This window comes from Dendronephthya gigantea, unplaced genomic scaffold (assembly GCF_004324835.1).
Source record: "Dendronephthya gigantea isolate DGI-Jeju-01 unplaced genomic scaffold, DenGig_1.0 000526F, whole genome shotgun sequence".
In the NCBI taxonomy this organism is placed as follows: domain Eukaryota; kingdom Metazoa; phylum Cnidaria; class Anthozoa; order Malacalcyonacea; family Nephtheidae; genus Dendronephthya; species Dendronephthya gigantea.
Genome location: NW_021163536.1, coordinates 1 through 14883, shown reverse-complemented (window position 1 = coordinate 14883; position 14883 = coordinate 1). Strand labels below are relative to the sequence as shown.

At 36.6% G+C, this 14883-nt stretch overlaps 1 protein-coding gene across 1 annotated transcript; it reads left to right on the top strand.

The window, feature by feature from the left end:
* Positions 1 to 692: 692 nt before the first annotated feature.
* On the top strand, positions 693 to 14854 carry LOC114543689 (lactadherin-like; the record flags this gene model as incomplete). The annotated part of the gene is made up of 10 exons (XM_028562570.1): positions 693 to 835; positions 1955 to 2181; positions 3986 to 4025; positions 5906 to 6225; positions 7297 to 7438; positions 8234 to 8523; positions 8822 to 8975; positions 9069 to 9385; positions 12970 to 13090; positions 14544 to 14854. Coding segments are annotated over exons 2-10 (1746 nt in total), but the record flags the coding sequence as incomplete, so codon positions are not given.
* Between the last annotated feature and the right edge of the window lie 29 nt (positions 14855 to 14883).

Here is a 14883-nt window from a genome sequence, read left to right as displayed (position 1 = left end):
AAAATGCCGGAACCAGACCATTATTATTTGATAATAGCGCAAAGCCTAAGGATCGGCTAAGGATCTTACATCCCTAATTACTACATGATTTTGTATAGGGGGAAATACAGTATAAGAAACCAAATAAACAGGATGCATATACAAAAGACTAGTCTTTGTAATTCAGACCGCAAATAGCTTAAACCATGCATGCATAGCTTGGTGCAATATAATATTAATTAAACCATAATCTGAGCGGCGTATAGATCTGTGCCGCAATCATAATCCTAGGAAACCTAAATTCTATAGCAAATGCAATTCGTTGCAAAGGATGGTACTAAAATTATTAATAATCATTCAATTAAACGTTTATATCGAATAAGTAGCTGCATAATTTTTTTATCGACAGACTGACTTCGTTTGAATTTTTACCAGGCAACAATTTGTGCCGGCTGGTAAACAGAGCGACATTAGTTTAAAACAAAATACTTCGGCGATGCATCCAATATGGATATATATTCAAATAATTTTGGCATTTATCCATTTTCATGCCGAGCCTGATGTTGAATAAGATTAATAAGCCTTTTTTTGTTCTATTTGTATTTAATTCGGCCCATGAAAATGTTTACGTCGGAAACCGACCTTGGCGTAATTGGTCCATGCAGGCAGCGGGAGGTGCATAAGAAATGCATGCCATGCAGGCAGACTGATATTAATTTATTTTTTTATATGTATATATAATGTTATACACGCCCTAAGTCTCTGGAAGTAAAGAAAAGACTTTTGCTGACGTTTATATAGGGATACATCGGGAGTGACCGGACGAACTAACTTTTTGCCAACTCAACGTAACTACGTAAGCGATTTATCGTCTCTATAGGGAATAAGTCCCGTTGCACGCAGTGCGAAAGATCTTTTCAATCAGGGTAAAGGCTGAACTTTCATTAATTCTTGAACTAAAAAGTGGCATATGATTTTAATTAAGGAAAGAAAGTTTAGCCGAAAATTACGTTTATTCTATATTTTTTACTTTGTGGTAGGCATGCATTGAGGCACGCAGAGCAAAGAATTTTTGGAAAATATATGTCAATGTTTTGTTTATTAAACGCCCAAAAATTTCGAGATTACTATTGATTTTCCTACATTCTGTTTGGTATATATAGTCGGTAACTATAGCTTTTTGTTGTTGTTTATCAAATAAGAAATTTGAAGTCGTTTTTTATAGGATTTTTTTACGAAATTGTTTTGATTCTTATTTGTAAACACCTGGAAATTTATACTAAAAGAATTAGTCGCCTCGGGCGTGTTGATTACAAGCCTATATTCACTGAGGCGAACTCTATTTCTTAATTGGGGACAAAATACATGTTTTGCACGTTGTCTGGCCATCTTTGGTGTTAGTTGAACGAGATTTAACGTTTATTTCGCTTTCAAAAAAATGAACTTTGAAATAAAGCCATATACAGTGGCGGATTAAGGGACAGTCAAACATAAATTTTGCATGGGTAATGCCACTCCACTTCCACCACTTGAAATGCATATATGGACGGTATGTGTGTCCCCCCAAAAAGTACTCTTAAAAAAAATAATGATTTCAAAAAAGAGCACTCTGCCACTCTTCTGGGGACACACGGTATATCATAATTTCTAATGTATTTCATAATGCCTACTTCGCGATTTTGAAGGGGATTCAAAGTATAAGACGCAATAACAACGGTTTATTGCTTTAAAGATTAATGTATACAAATATTTTCTTGTGGTTTCAATACGCGCAGTTAATTAACTTTCTCAAAGCAGGGCGCCTTCTCAGTTCATGCATCATGAAAATCACGTGAATTTCAATACGCGCCAATCTGCATGCACCCCATAGACATTTATTTAGCAAAGCTTTCCGGAGAATGACTCTTCAGTTATATCTCATTTTATTAGAGAATTAGTAACTCGATTCAAACCAGTTACACTTCTATTTATATAGATGTTATGCATCGGTGATTTTATAAACAGCCAGGTGACTTCCCCGCACCACGACGTACGGACCAATCATCGGCTTTGTTGAGTTTGGTTGCTAATTGCTTTGTGGCCAGGTATTGAATCGTCATTCAATTCGGAATTTTTTTTGAATGAGTATGTTCCCTCCGTAGCTCTTTAAAGATGATTGCAAACGGCAGTAAAAAGAAGATGTCTATATTGTTGACCGTTCTGGTAAGCATCTTGTAATTATATTTATGTCCTAAGATTTATCCTCGAAAGAAGAATTGAGGTAATCGCAATCTGCGGTGATGAGAAATGAATTTGTAGTTGTATACTCAGATCATTAGCTGGACAGACTCTTTTTTTCATTTAGATTCTACAATAGTAATTTCATCGCTATTTAATATTATTGTCACTGCATTATAGAAAATCATCACCGAAAGCTAAAATAGACCTTTTATAGCAATCTCGTCGTAGTTTTATTTCCCGATTGCGTAGCAATACGCATGCAAAACACAATTCAATTCAACAAGAACATTGCATTACACACGGAACCCATTTTCTACCCTTTGCTGTGGGATTCGAAATTGCTAGAATCTATAGAAGATATGACATTCAGACATTTACCCCAGTTTAGGGGGTGCATGAACGCGACTTTTTTTTTAAGGCAGAACCACTCCAGGCCAGAACGCCTTTTTAACTTGTATTACATGTAATCGGACATGTTGTCGTTGTCAGACATTAAACTTCTTCCATTAGTTATGTCTATAATTTCCTGAATAACATTTTCTTATTATAGAAAAAAGGTCATGCATCTAAAAATATTCAACGTATAGTATAGATTATGACACAGCGTCCGCCTCAATTATAAGCCATTTGCAGTAACTCCATTCGTTTCTTGTGAAATCAATTTCATCCACTCCACTCCGTTGTTGTGAAAAGATGCGGTCGATGAGACCTGCTGTAGGCTAAACAAACGTAATGAATTATGCATGAAACCTTGTATCCAAGGCAACGTGTAAACAGAATGAAACATGCAGACGATCGATGCAGTTATCAAGTAATGCAAGTTATCGTAATAAAACGACCTATAATGTGTTTTTTTAAGAAAATTCATGCAGATATTGATATACTTTCCAATTCTAGAGGTTTAAAAGGATCTTAAATTCGTTTGAAAGTATACACACTTCAAATTCAAGCCTGGCCTTTTGCGATGCCGGTCATCTTTTGCGATGCGATTCATTGGCTGGAGTGGAGTGTGTATATAATTCCACTCGAAATTAGGACCGTTTAAACCTCTGGAATTTACCTACATCGAGTGAAGTGCCAAAACTTATAATCGATTTACTTTTCAATTCGATAAATTATTTCGGGATATCTCCAAAATTTGCAAACTACGCTAAAGCGTATTAATTTTTATGATAAAATATTAATATATCCATATATATTAATATATATCCATAAATGACCATTCTCTTTTATAGTGATAGATTTTCAGTAGTCTTTCACATTCTCAAACAATGGGATTATGCGACTCCCAATATCCCAGTGCTTGTGATTGGACGTTCAATTAAGTTGGACTTTTTGCAACAATATGCTCGAAGTGATTTGTAATAATATTAGGGACCAGGACGGCAACACGATGCACGACGACGCGGCTAAAACTTGCACTGTTTTAAGTCAATGCTATGATAGAAGTTGTTGCATATTACCAATCCTTTAAATTTTATGAGAAATAAGACGTTGAAAACATGGGGGTTATGTTTGTAAACAATTCTACATAGCTAGAGCCTAATGGGAGGTAGCGCTTGCTGGCCGTCGCTGCGTCTCGAAATTCGGGTGTTTACACAAGACATGAAAATCGAATTTTAACGCGAATGCATTATTATACATGTGTTTTAACACGCACTCTTTATTCGGGATAACTTTTATTCTATAGCTGAATTTGCTGAAATTATCGGGTGGAAAGGATTTAAGAGGTTAGGGTCTTCTTTTAATTGACAGTTGACAGAACTTGCCCTATATATACTTTTAGGTTATCTTCTTGTCGTTTGCCGTAAAGAGTGGAACAGCAGGTGAGATATTTTTTAAATTAGCATTACTTCTTATCACTGAATTGTATATGCTGCAGGCATAAACCTAGTTAAGCTTGATTATCATCTCATTACCTATAGTTTGAATTGCATTCGACCAAACCAAAATGTGAAAAGGCAATATACAATTAATTTAGAAGTGCATCGTTCAACGCGAGGAATGATTATTTGTTACGCCAAAAATATTCTTTGATTATGTAATATATTACATTCAGTACATTGCAAGTCTTTTATTTCGCATTGGCACTGGCGGATTAGCGAATGATTAATTCAGCCGGAGAGATTAATCCGGCCGGCGCTGCGCATAACTGTTTATATACTGGCTATGGTAAAAAGGACCTCGAAATTTTGGGGGTGGTGAATTAAGAAGAATGCACTGTACAAACTCCGCTTGGAGAATAGGAAGTACACTTGCGCTTGCGTATTGTAACACAAAATATTGGAATCATTGAGATGAATAAAGTATAAAGTATATGCCATCAAAAGTAGTTGAAAAAAACTGGCGTCAGCAGAGGTCAAACTTTCACGCGGACATCCACTAGTAACCACGAAAAACAACGTACCGCGGGGAAAAAATCAAACCGTAAAATGTTTTGTTTCCCAAAAATGCGAAACCCGCGGCGAAATTTCTTACTTTCTTCGGCTTTTTAAACACGGAAATCGGGTTTGTAACCAGTGGCGTAACCAGCCTGACGTTTTTGTCCCGCTATGGACATTTCGAGTTATTATAATTATTCATGTCATTGAACACCAAAATATTAGCATAGCGGGATAAATCGACTGGCTGGCTACGCTACTGATTGTAGCCCTTAATGATTGTTGTCACTTACTAAAGTAACCTACTTTCACTTTTCCATAAATCATTGTTTTTCTGAGCAATGTAAATACGAGTGCGAAGAAGAAGCCTAACATGATTTTAATGCTTGAAAATATAGGTACATTATATATCTCTTAGACTCATAACTATCAAAGCAACAATTGCCGACCTTTAATGAAACCTTCACCTATAGGTATTTAGTAGATAAAAAGAAGCTCTTCTGCATCTAACAACAAATATTATAAAATAAAATATTTTACGATATCCCGGCTGCATATTTTGAGGACATACTTCCCAGTATATTCACACTTGAAACACTATTAGCTAATTTTAACCATTTAACTAGTGCAATTCGCAATCTCGCTGATCGTCTTAAACATTCTCGAAAGCATATTATAGAATACCTATTTATTACGAGTTTATTCGAAGTAGAATATATATATGAAGAATATGCTTCAGAAACATAAAGACTTCAAAAAATGACTGTGCTTCGATGAAACGGACAAATAAAAAAACGAAGTATCGTATCTTGACAGCTAAACTAATGCTTTTGATTGGTTAATAGCAGAAACTGAGCCATCTCACATGCGGGCAGTGGCTGCTACTATGAGAGAAATAGCCTCTGCTGACGCCATCTTTTTACGGACACTTTCGCGAACGGTTTTCGAGAGGAGCAGGCACTCCAGGTTTATTCATCTCAATGATCGGAATCCAAAGTGGTCCAAATTCTATGTCTTGGAAGTTCGATACACACACGCATAATTTGTTCGAGTAAAAACTGGTGATCGAACAGCAAACTCCTGACCAAAAATTGTATTTTCAAATATACCTTCAGCAATAATTTAACTGGCAATTCGAAAACAGTTTAAAAATTTATTGGAAAAGAAAAATTCCAAAGAAGCGTTTGAAAGACCCTGTTGTCTGTGAAGAAAGTGTAAAAAGGAAAATCAATGAGCCTGTTTTGGAAGAAACTGTCCCCGGCAGCTAATCTGACGGTGAGATCAAGTGCAATCAAGCTTCATGTAATAGAAATATTATTTTTTAGATTGCGATCCTAATCATGTCGAGGCAGTTGGAATGGTGTCTAAATTGATTACTACAGCACAATTGCATGCATCTTCATCCTCCGATGGTTACCTCCCCTTTATGGCAAGAGTCGACGGCCCAAAATCTTGGATGGCAAACGCAAATGATGCAGAACCATGGTTTTATGTTGACTTTTCGACAACATTGCAACTGGTGGAGTTAGAGACACAAGGTTCACCAAGGTCTGACCAATGGGTGATGTCATTTACAATATCGTATGCAAATTCAAGCGGAATATTCAAGAACGTTATGAACCAAAGTCATAATGCAGAAATCAGGGTAAAAATCAATCATAACATTTTGTATATATATTGCCTCATTCGATAGGCTATATCTTCCGTACTTCACAATATTTTGCATCTAAACTTAGCAATTTTGTTACGTTTAGCATGCCCATTTCGGATATTCCCTTTCTATCGGATATTTAGAAATTCTCTTTTTCATAATTAAATCATCAATTTGTAGGAACACTATATAAGTGGTTGATTTTCTAGAAGGTGTGGCCGCTGAACGAGTGAGCTTCCCATTTTAAAACATTTTTGTTTCATATGTTGGTATGCGTCTTCTAGCTAAACATTTCGAGTTTCGACGCTAAATCTCTCTGTTTAAAATGTGCATTCAACCATTTCAAGAGCGAGCAAACCAGGGTGCAGTAAAACACGCACGAGAAACGCGCATAAATCGCCCTGATGTAAGTGTCATACAGAAATGAATGGACGCAACCGCTAGTTTGGGAGAAGCGAAACGTTTTCATTATGATGGAGAGAGATTATGAAAATTCTCAAAATTTAAAATTTCAATTCTTCAGCTTTGCTATAAACTATATCAAGGAATTCATTTTCTGAACAAAAAAATTTAGTGACGAATGGTGCAATATTGATGTTAAAAGCCGTATACGGATAAGTTATGGATAATAGGGAATTTTTCTTTATTTCGGCACTCCATACAGGCTTCACGACAGATTTTTTCGGACAAATTTCCATAAAAGTTGGGGTTGGGCACACCCCCAAAAACGCGAACCTAGTGTTATATTTAGTGTTTTATGACCGACATTTTGCATTTTTCAACCCGAGGTTATGCTTTCATGGTATTGCTATTTCCCCCTAAAACTCAATGGAATTAATAGATCAGTTTCATAGAATTGTATGCCTCAAACATTTTTTTCACTTTCTTTTTATGCTGCATTGTTAAAATCCGTTAGGAATGTTTGTACATGTATGAGCTATGTAATTATGTGAAGCATTCCTACACTAATTTCGCGCGTGGAAACAGTAATTAAATACAGTCGGAATCAATATCCTATTAGAAGGCACGTTTGCATCAGATATTTTATTTTATTTATTCAAACAGGTGTTTCCTGCAAATACTGATCGTACTACAAAAGTCAAAACGGTGCTTCCAGAAGAAATCTCAGTCCGTTATCTTCGCATCCATCCCAAAACGTGGTCGGGTAGGCCTGCTTTAAGGCTGGAATTCTTCGGCTGCTATTCAAGTGAGTTTATGGTCTGCTATTAAACCCGGGGTTTCCTTCCCAGGCGAACTAGGTATGACTAGGCCCTTAGTGGATAATGGGAAATTTGGGCGGGTACTATTCCCAGGTGATGTATCGCCAAAATATAAAGCCTCTGACCTGTTTAGGTCTTCCTGAATTGAATTTCCGCCACTGAGAAATTATAACAAAATATTATACTTATCACATTAGTTACGTACTCCACTACACCAATGGACTTTATGCGCATAGACAAATTATTTTTTAGATCTAGGCATGCGAAAGAAGGAAATATATTACAACATCTAGAACGAGCGTACTGAAATTAGTATAATTGCAAAGTTCATTTCCAAAACTATGTATGTATGATTGAGTTGGCAAATTTTGTATATTTTTTATAGTATACGTGCGACAATGTGTAACCAAGTTAGTTACATACTTCCCGCCGTAATACAAATATACAAAGTTTGCTAATTTCGGATACATATATTTTCCGTAGATAACAACATTTGACTGCCAATTAAGCTTTGCAATTTCAGTTAATCCTCTTCGCTTAGATAAAATATGATCTATAGCGCACAAGGTGCAAAAGGTCTTTTTGATTTAGTTGCAGGTCTTTTGACACACCCGGTATGATGCATCTTAGCCTTAATTGGGACCTCAATGCCGGCTGTCATTTCATAATCTGCGTAGCTATCAATCCTTCTTAGCTCGACGATAATATAATCATGACAAACTGACTAGGTTAACTAATCACCATGCATGGTTTTTATTTATTCTCATGATTGTGTATCGTAGCTTGTACCTCTCCGGGCCCTTTGCCATTTCTGGACAGCCAAATTACGTCGCCAAACGAAATGTCGTCAAGCTATTCAGCTAGACATGCCAGACTCGATGATCCTCAAGGATGGCATGCATCAAGTGGCTCGACCGGATTGCTGAAGATAGATTATTTACGACATACAACTATTACGGGGCTTAAAGTACAAGGGGCCACTCCCTATGGGACGTGGAGTCCGTCGTATACAGTTCAATACAGTAATGATGGAGAAAATTTTAAAAGTTACGTAGAATCTGGAAGTGAAAAGGTGAAAATAATGTACAATAGTTATAGATGAAGATACAGTAGATGGAAAAGCCGGAGAGGAAAATAATAGTAATAAAGTTGGAACTAATAATAGGAATATATAATTGATGTATTATTATATGATGACCTCGTGCTATGCCACGCAACGGTATGCTATGCTGTGTCATGCCATGCCATGCATATTATGCCATGCCATGCTATGTTATATGAGCTGCTATGCTTTACCCCCTCGTTTAGTCTGAGAATTGTTATATATCTCCCTGCATTCCTGAACATTGCTTTCTTTCCGTATTTTCTAGACCTTTTCAGGCCCAGGAAGTACCACTACCATCGTTGAAAGACCTTTCTCACATCCTATATTTGCAAGATTCTTACAAATTTCGGCGGCACCGCCCTCAGGACCTTATCCCTTTCCCGTTTTAAGAATAGAAGTTCAGGGCTGTGATTCTACGGGTAGGCGAATGTTGTTTCTTTATAACACGTATATATAGAAAAGGTCATGATGTGACATGTAGAAATGTAACTTCCTGTTCGCGTGTTTTCTAGATGACTGGTTCAGTGGAATGCCTCTTGGCATGTCCAATAAACTCATTTTGGACTCCCAATTGAATGTATCGTCCTCGATGTATTACACATCCGGTGCCGGCAATGGAAGAAAAAATGGACATGGTGGTTGGATAGCAGCGGACGGTGATAAAAACCCTTGGTTTCAAGTAGACTTCATCACGAACGTGACTGTGAGCAGACTTGACGTGGAGGGGTTGTCCGGCACTGCGGATGGTGTCACGAAATACACAATTGCGTCTAGTGATGACGGCAAGGTTTTTTCAGTCTACAAGAAGGTCGAACAACAAACAGAAAAGGTAACAAATACTAGACCTTTCGAAAAATTTCATAGATTCATAATTCCTTGTGAAATACTTGGATACTGAAATGCGAAATATATATATACATTATTTCTTTGTTGGGGAATGCGTACGATTTTTATCAATGAGTTGTGAGGATCGCAAAACGAACGAGTGACCGCGTAGCAAACGAGTGCGTTTGCGATCCTTCACAACGAGTTCATAATAAAAGTCGTAGGAACGACCATGAAGTAATTTGCTTATTATTTTTGCATGGAGATTAATTTTTCTACGAAACACTTTTAAGGCTCAGAGGTTTATCATTTCATTATACAACCAGAGAGGTGCTGAAATCACCTAACGCTCGCCTGCACTGTTTGTCTAGAATAAGGCTAAACTCTGTATGAAAGGTATCTGTATGAAGCACAAATTACCGATCTTTTCATTACAAATTACAAGGCTAAAATCCGCGTTGGAAGGTAATATTAAGCACAAACTTCAGATATTAGTTGTGACCTCAGAATTACTGGCCAAAACTGGCCTCGGAATTACATTAGTTTTATTTGTGACCAATATTTCTTCCGTTTCTCGCAATCCGCGCACGTGATATCAACAGGTAAGTTAACGGACCAGGCAAAATCCCTGCTTTAAGCCGGGCGCACACACAACGATTTTACGGTAGTTGGTCCATTCAGGTTTAGACATATAGGCAGCCCTTGCCCAGACATGTTTTCCTTCTCGCGGCGCTCGCGCCTCGCGCGTGTATAGATCGCCAGTCGCCACATTTTGATGAAAACATCCATCTAGACAATCTAGACAGGAATCGGCAGACTATTAAAAATCTTCGTGTGTGCGCCTAGCTTTATGAAATAAACAAGATTGGATTTTTATATCTACACAAAAAAGGATTATGCATCAAACAACGAAAAAGTATGTACATAAATCTTATAGGTAGTTCAAAGGGTCCTGTCAACAATTTAACTGGCTTTAAAAATATATTTGCATGTGTATCTACATAAATAATATGCAAATATATGTCACATGCGTTGCCATTTGCCTTTGCATTCCGAGCCTATCGGCTTTCTACTTATAAATACTTATGTGCTAAAGCTTGTAATTGCGAATTATCTGACAATATTCTTTAAACTTAACGTTGGACTATGTTTTATATATATTCACTCCCTGAATGATTTCAATATTTAATAAGCGATTGAATTTTGATACGGCATGTCACAACACAATCTCATAATTTATAATTGTACATGTACAATGCAAACAAATGGTAGCATACAGGTGAAAATATTTGAAAGTTTCTCATTTGGCTTAGGGTTGTACAAATACTTTCGTTAAATATGATTCAGCTACAACTTTGAACTAAAAAAAAACAGGGCTACACAATAGCCCTGAAAATCGTAATAAGCGTGATAGCTCTGGATAACTCTAACATTGAACTTATCATGATGCTAATAAGCTTAACATTTGCATTATCATTTGATAATTTTGAGCAAAGCTCTCTTTATTATTGTATAAATGTGTACCAAATGGCACTGAATAGTCACAATGCATATCGATGACTTATATTTATGATGATTCCTCTGATGTAAAGCCATAATATTTAAAAAATATAGCATCTTAACATTGACCTTATCATTATGCTAATTAGCTTAACATTCACCTTATCATTTGATAATTTTGAACAAAATTCCCATTATTTTTGTGTAAATATGTGCTAATTGTCATCATATAGTCACAACACATATCGATGAGCTATATTTATGATGAATCTTCTGATGCAAAGCCATAATATTTAAAAAATATAACATCTTAACATTGACCTTATCATTATGCTAATTAGCTTAACATTCACCTTATCATTTGATAATTTTGAGCAAAACTCTGTAACTCCCAAATTCTTCTGAGAGCTACGCTGCTTTGGTGTGCCGTTAACGCCACAAATTGAACTCCACTAAATTCGCTAACCACGATGATAGGATAACACGTGCGCGGATAATGGTTATAAAATGTATCTGATAAAGTTTATAATACTGTGCGGTTGAAGGTATATGGTAACTGATCAATCCGGTAACGGAATATTGAATAGAGTGATCGCGGAATAGAAATATAGTGGGTAACGTTCGAACTAAAAATACAAGAATTAAACCGCACTAAGTCATGCAATCTAGGCAAATTAAATACTATAACAGGCATGCACTAAATACGAATAAATCAACTAACGTAGCTACATATGTTTACAAACTATAATAACACAAAGATAGAGTCTTACTTTAGTTGGCGCACACACCAAACTGCTGCTGAATACCGTCGATAGAGTTCGAACATAAACGTAAATAACCAATTGTAGAGTAGAGTGACCGTACTCTAGTTGACAGTGATATACAATGAAACATTAAACTGTGTGCAGCTGCGCGTGTAGTCGCAGAAAGTAACAAAACGGAAATTAACGACATACGATAACAATAACAAAGTTAGGGTTTCAAACCAACAAACTCTCTTTATTATTGTATAAATGTGTACCAAATGGCACTAAATAGTCACAATGCATATTGATGACTTATATTGATAATGATTCCTCTGATGTAAAGCCAAAGTATAGAAAAAATATAGCATTTTAACATTGACCTTATCATTATATTTTGTATAATTTTCACTACCCCCTGGTAAATGGTTCTTTTGCAACAAATAGACTCCTTAAGTAGATAAGTTGAAAATAATGGGAAAATAAAAGTGGCATCTTAACATTCTACTTATCATGTAGTGTGACGGGGACGGGGACGGGGACGGGGACGGGGACGGGGACGGGGACGGGGACGGGGACGGGGACGCGGACGCCAAGACTATAGCAATAGCTCTCTTGCACTAAAGTGCAGGCGAGCTAAAAACACAGCGAGCAACCAAATCTAAATTTTATGCGTCATTTTATTTATTACCGTTCAGTCTCTTTGTAATTTTGTTCGCCAATAGAAGTTAGATATTCTTTCCGAAGGATTTTAAAACGTGCTGAATGTGATAATGTCTTGACTTTGAGCATTTGGTTTTGAATCTCACTGCTATATTTCGACGCGATCTTGAGAACAAAATGTAAACAAATTACCATCAAAATGACATACGATAATTTCACGTGTAAGGAATATCGTACGCCCAATCGAAAGCCTTGTATGGGATTTTTTCACACCTGAAAAACATCGTGCGTCAAATGGACCTTTTGCATGATGGACCAACTTACAATCTAGGCAACAAGAAGGAAATAAATCACCACAGCTAAAATAAGCATACCGAAATTAGTATAAATACCAGGTTTGGCTACAAAATGTCAATGGCTATATTTTCCGTACTTTACAATATTCTGCAGCCAAACTTGGCAATTTTACTAAACTTAGTATGCACTTTTCGGAAATTTTCTTTTTGTTAATTGCCTAAATCAAAAGTTGGTCTATTATGCAAAAGGTCCATTGCATGAAGTTAATTTACCCAGTGAAATACGAATTTTAAATATATGATTGTTACTGTTAGCCCTCTCCCCCCCGTAGCTAAGTGTAACATGGCCTTCATAACGGCTTAAGTTGTCACGTTGTGCCATTTAGGTATTCATTGCGGGCATTCAATTTATTTTCCCCCATATCTTCGGGCGCTTTATTCGCATTCAACCAAAGGAATGGAATGGTTTATGCGCGATTAGAGTGGAATTTTATGGTCGATACGAAGGTAAGAAGTTTTTGTTGGCATGTCTCTCTTTCAAAATTATCCAGTTATACGGATAATATCGTAACATTTGAATACTATCGTAACTTTTACTTCCTCAAAGTATATTTTAATAACCAATTCAAAGAAATTAGTATTCTAATTTCCAACGATATCTGTCGTAATAAATCCGCCATTCATAACATTCATACCATTTCCCGGTATATTCGACCATGCTCGAACGTACCCGGTTTTTCGTATATATTCGATCATCGTCGGGTACATCGTTTTCCGGCCATATTCGACCATGGTCAAGTATACCGTTTCCCAGCCATATTCGATGCTTGCAAGTTACAACTTTATATTGATGTTTGTATATGAGCACCAAACATACTTGAAACTTTACAAAAGACCAGCATTTGACCATTAAAGCAGCGTTTTTCCGTATATTCGCCCATGGTCGAGTATATATACCGTTTTCCGGTATATTCGACCATGGTCGTGTATGCCGTTTTCCGGTATATTCGCCCATGTTCGAGTAGCCGTTTTCCTGTATACTCGATAATGGTCGAGTGTACCATTTTCGGGTATTTTCGATCATGGTCGAATGTGCCATTTTTCCGTATATTCGACCGTGGTCGAGTATACCGTTTTCGGGCCATATTTTATGTATGCAATTTGCAACTTTATATAGATGTTTGTATATGAGCACCAAACATGCCTGAAACTTTACATATATGCATAGGATCAGAATTAGACCATTTAAACTGCGTGGTTATCCACATCAAAATATTTGACATCATAACCAAAGCATGGTTATATTGTTTAATGTTTGTATATCACCACAAATATGTGTTTCGATGAACGAGCAGTGAACACTAATTCATTAACATTAATATATATTAAACATTTATAATTATCAGCCAATAAGGACTGCGTAATATATTGATAGACATTTTAGTCATATGAGGCACGCACGTGTGAATATGCGCCAGGATAGTATAGTCACATGTGGACATGTTTTTATGAAAGGATCAAATCTGTTTGTTTTACTGTGAAATTGTGAATATTGCTAAGCAGAATCAGGAAGAACTACACTTCGCATAGTTAAATCCTAGTCAACTCAGCAATACACGACTCTGATTGGCCAATTGTGTCCCTAACTACAGTTAAAAGTTAACTAGTCTTTTATACAATCGGCCCCTGAGTGATAATATACCTGTAAGAAATCTAATTTTAATATAAGAATTTTAATTAAATGCAGATAAAAAAAACAACCAGAAAAAAGTCAGCTGTCATCATTGGCTGTCATACGTGTTAAAAACATTTTAAACGCTTCAAAACGTTCCCGCTTAAAATAATCTTTTAAGTTTTTCCTTTATGTTATCATCCCATGCAATTTTCTGTACATTCGTTACATATGCTGCATCATAAATTCAGGATAGGTCTTTATATAGCCAATCAACTTTATTTCCAGGATGCGGGAACCCAAAAGCACTCGGCATGGCAAGTGGGGAGATATCCGATCGCCAGTTAACTGCCGCAAGCGAAGCAAGTGGCGCGCCTGCAATTTACGGTAGACTCGGCGGAAAAGTTGGTTGGAGGGGTGAAGGATCAATATCAAGTTTTGACGACTGGTATCAGGTGGATTTTGTAAAACGTGCTAAAGTGACTGCGATAAAGATGGAAGGAGAAGTATCATCTTCTTTTATTCAGACATTCAAGCTCTCCTACAGTAGTAATGGAATAGATTTTGTTGAATATTGGGATATTCAGAAACCTGCAAAGGTAACTAAAGCCACAATTACACTAATTAA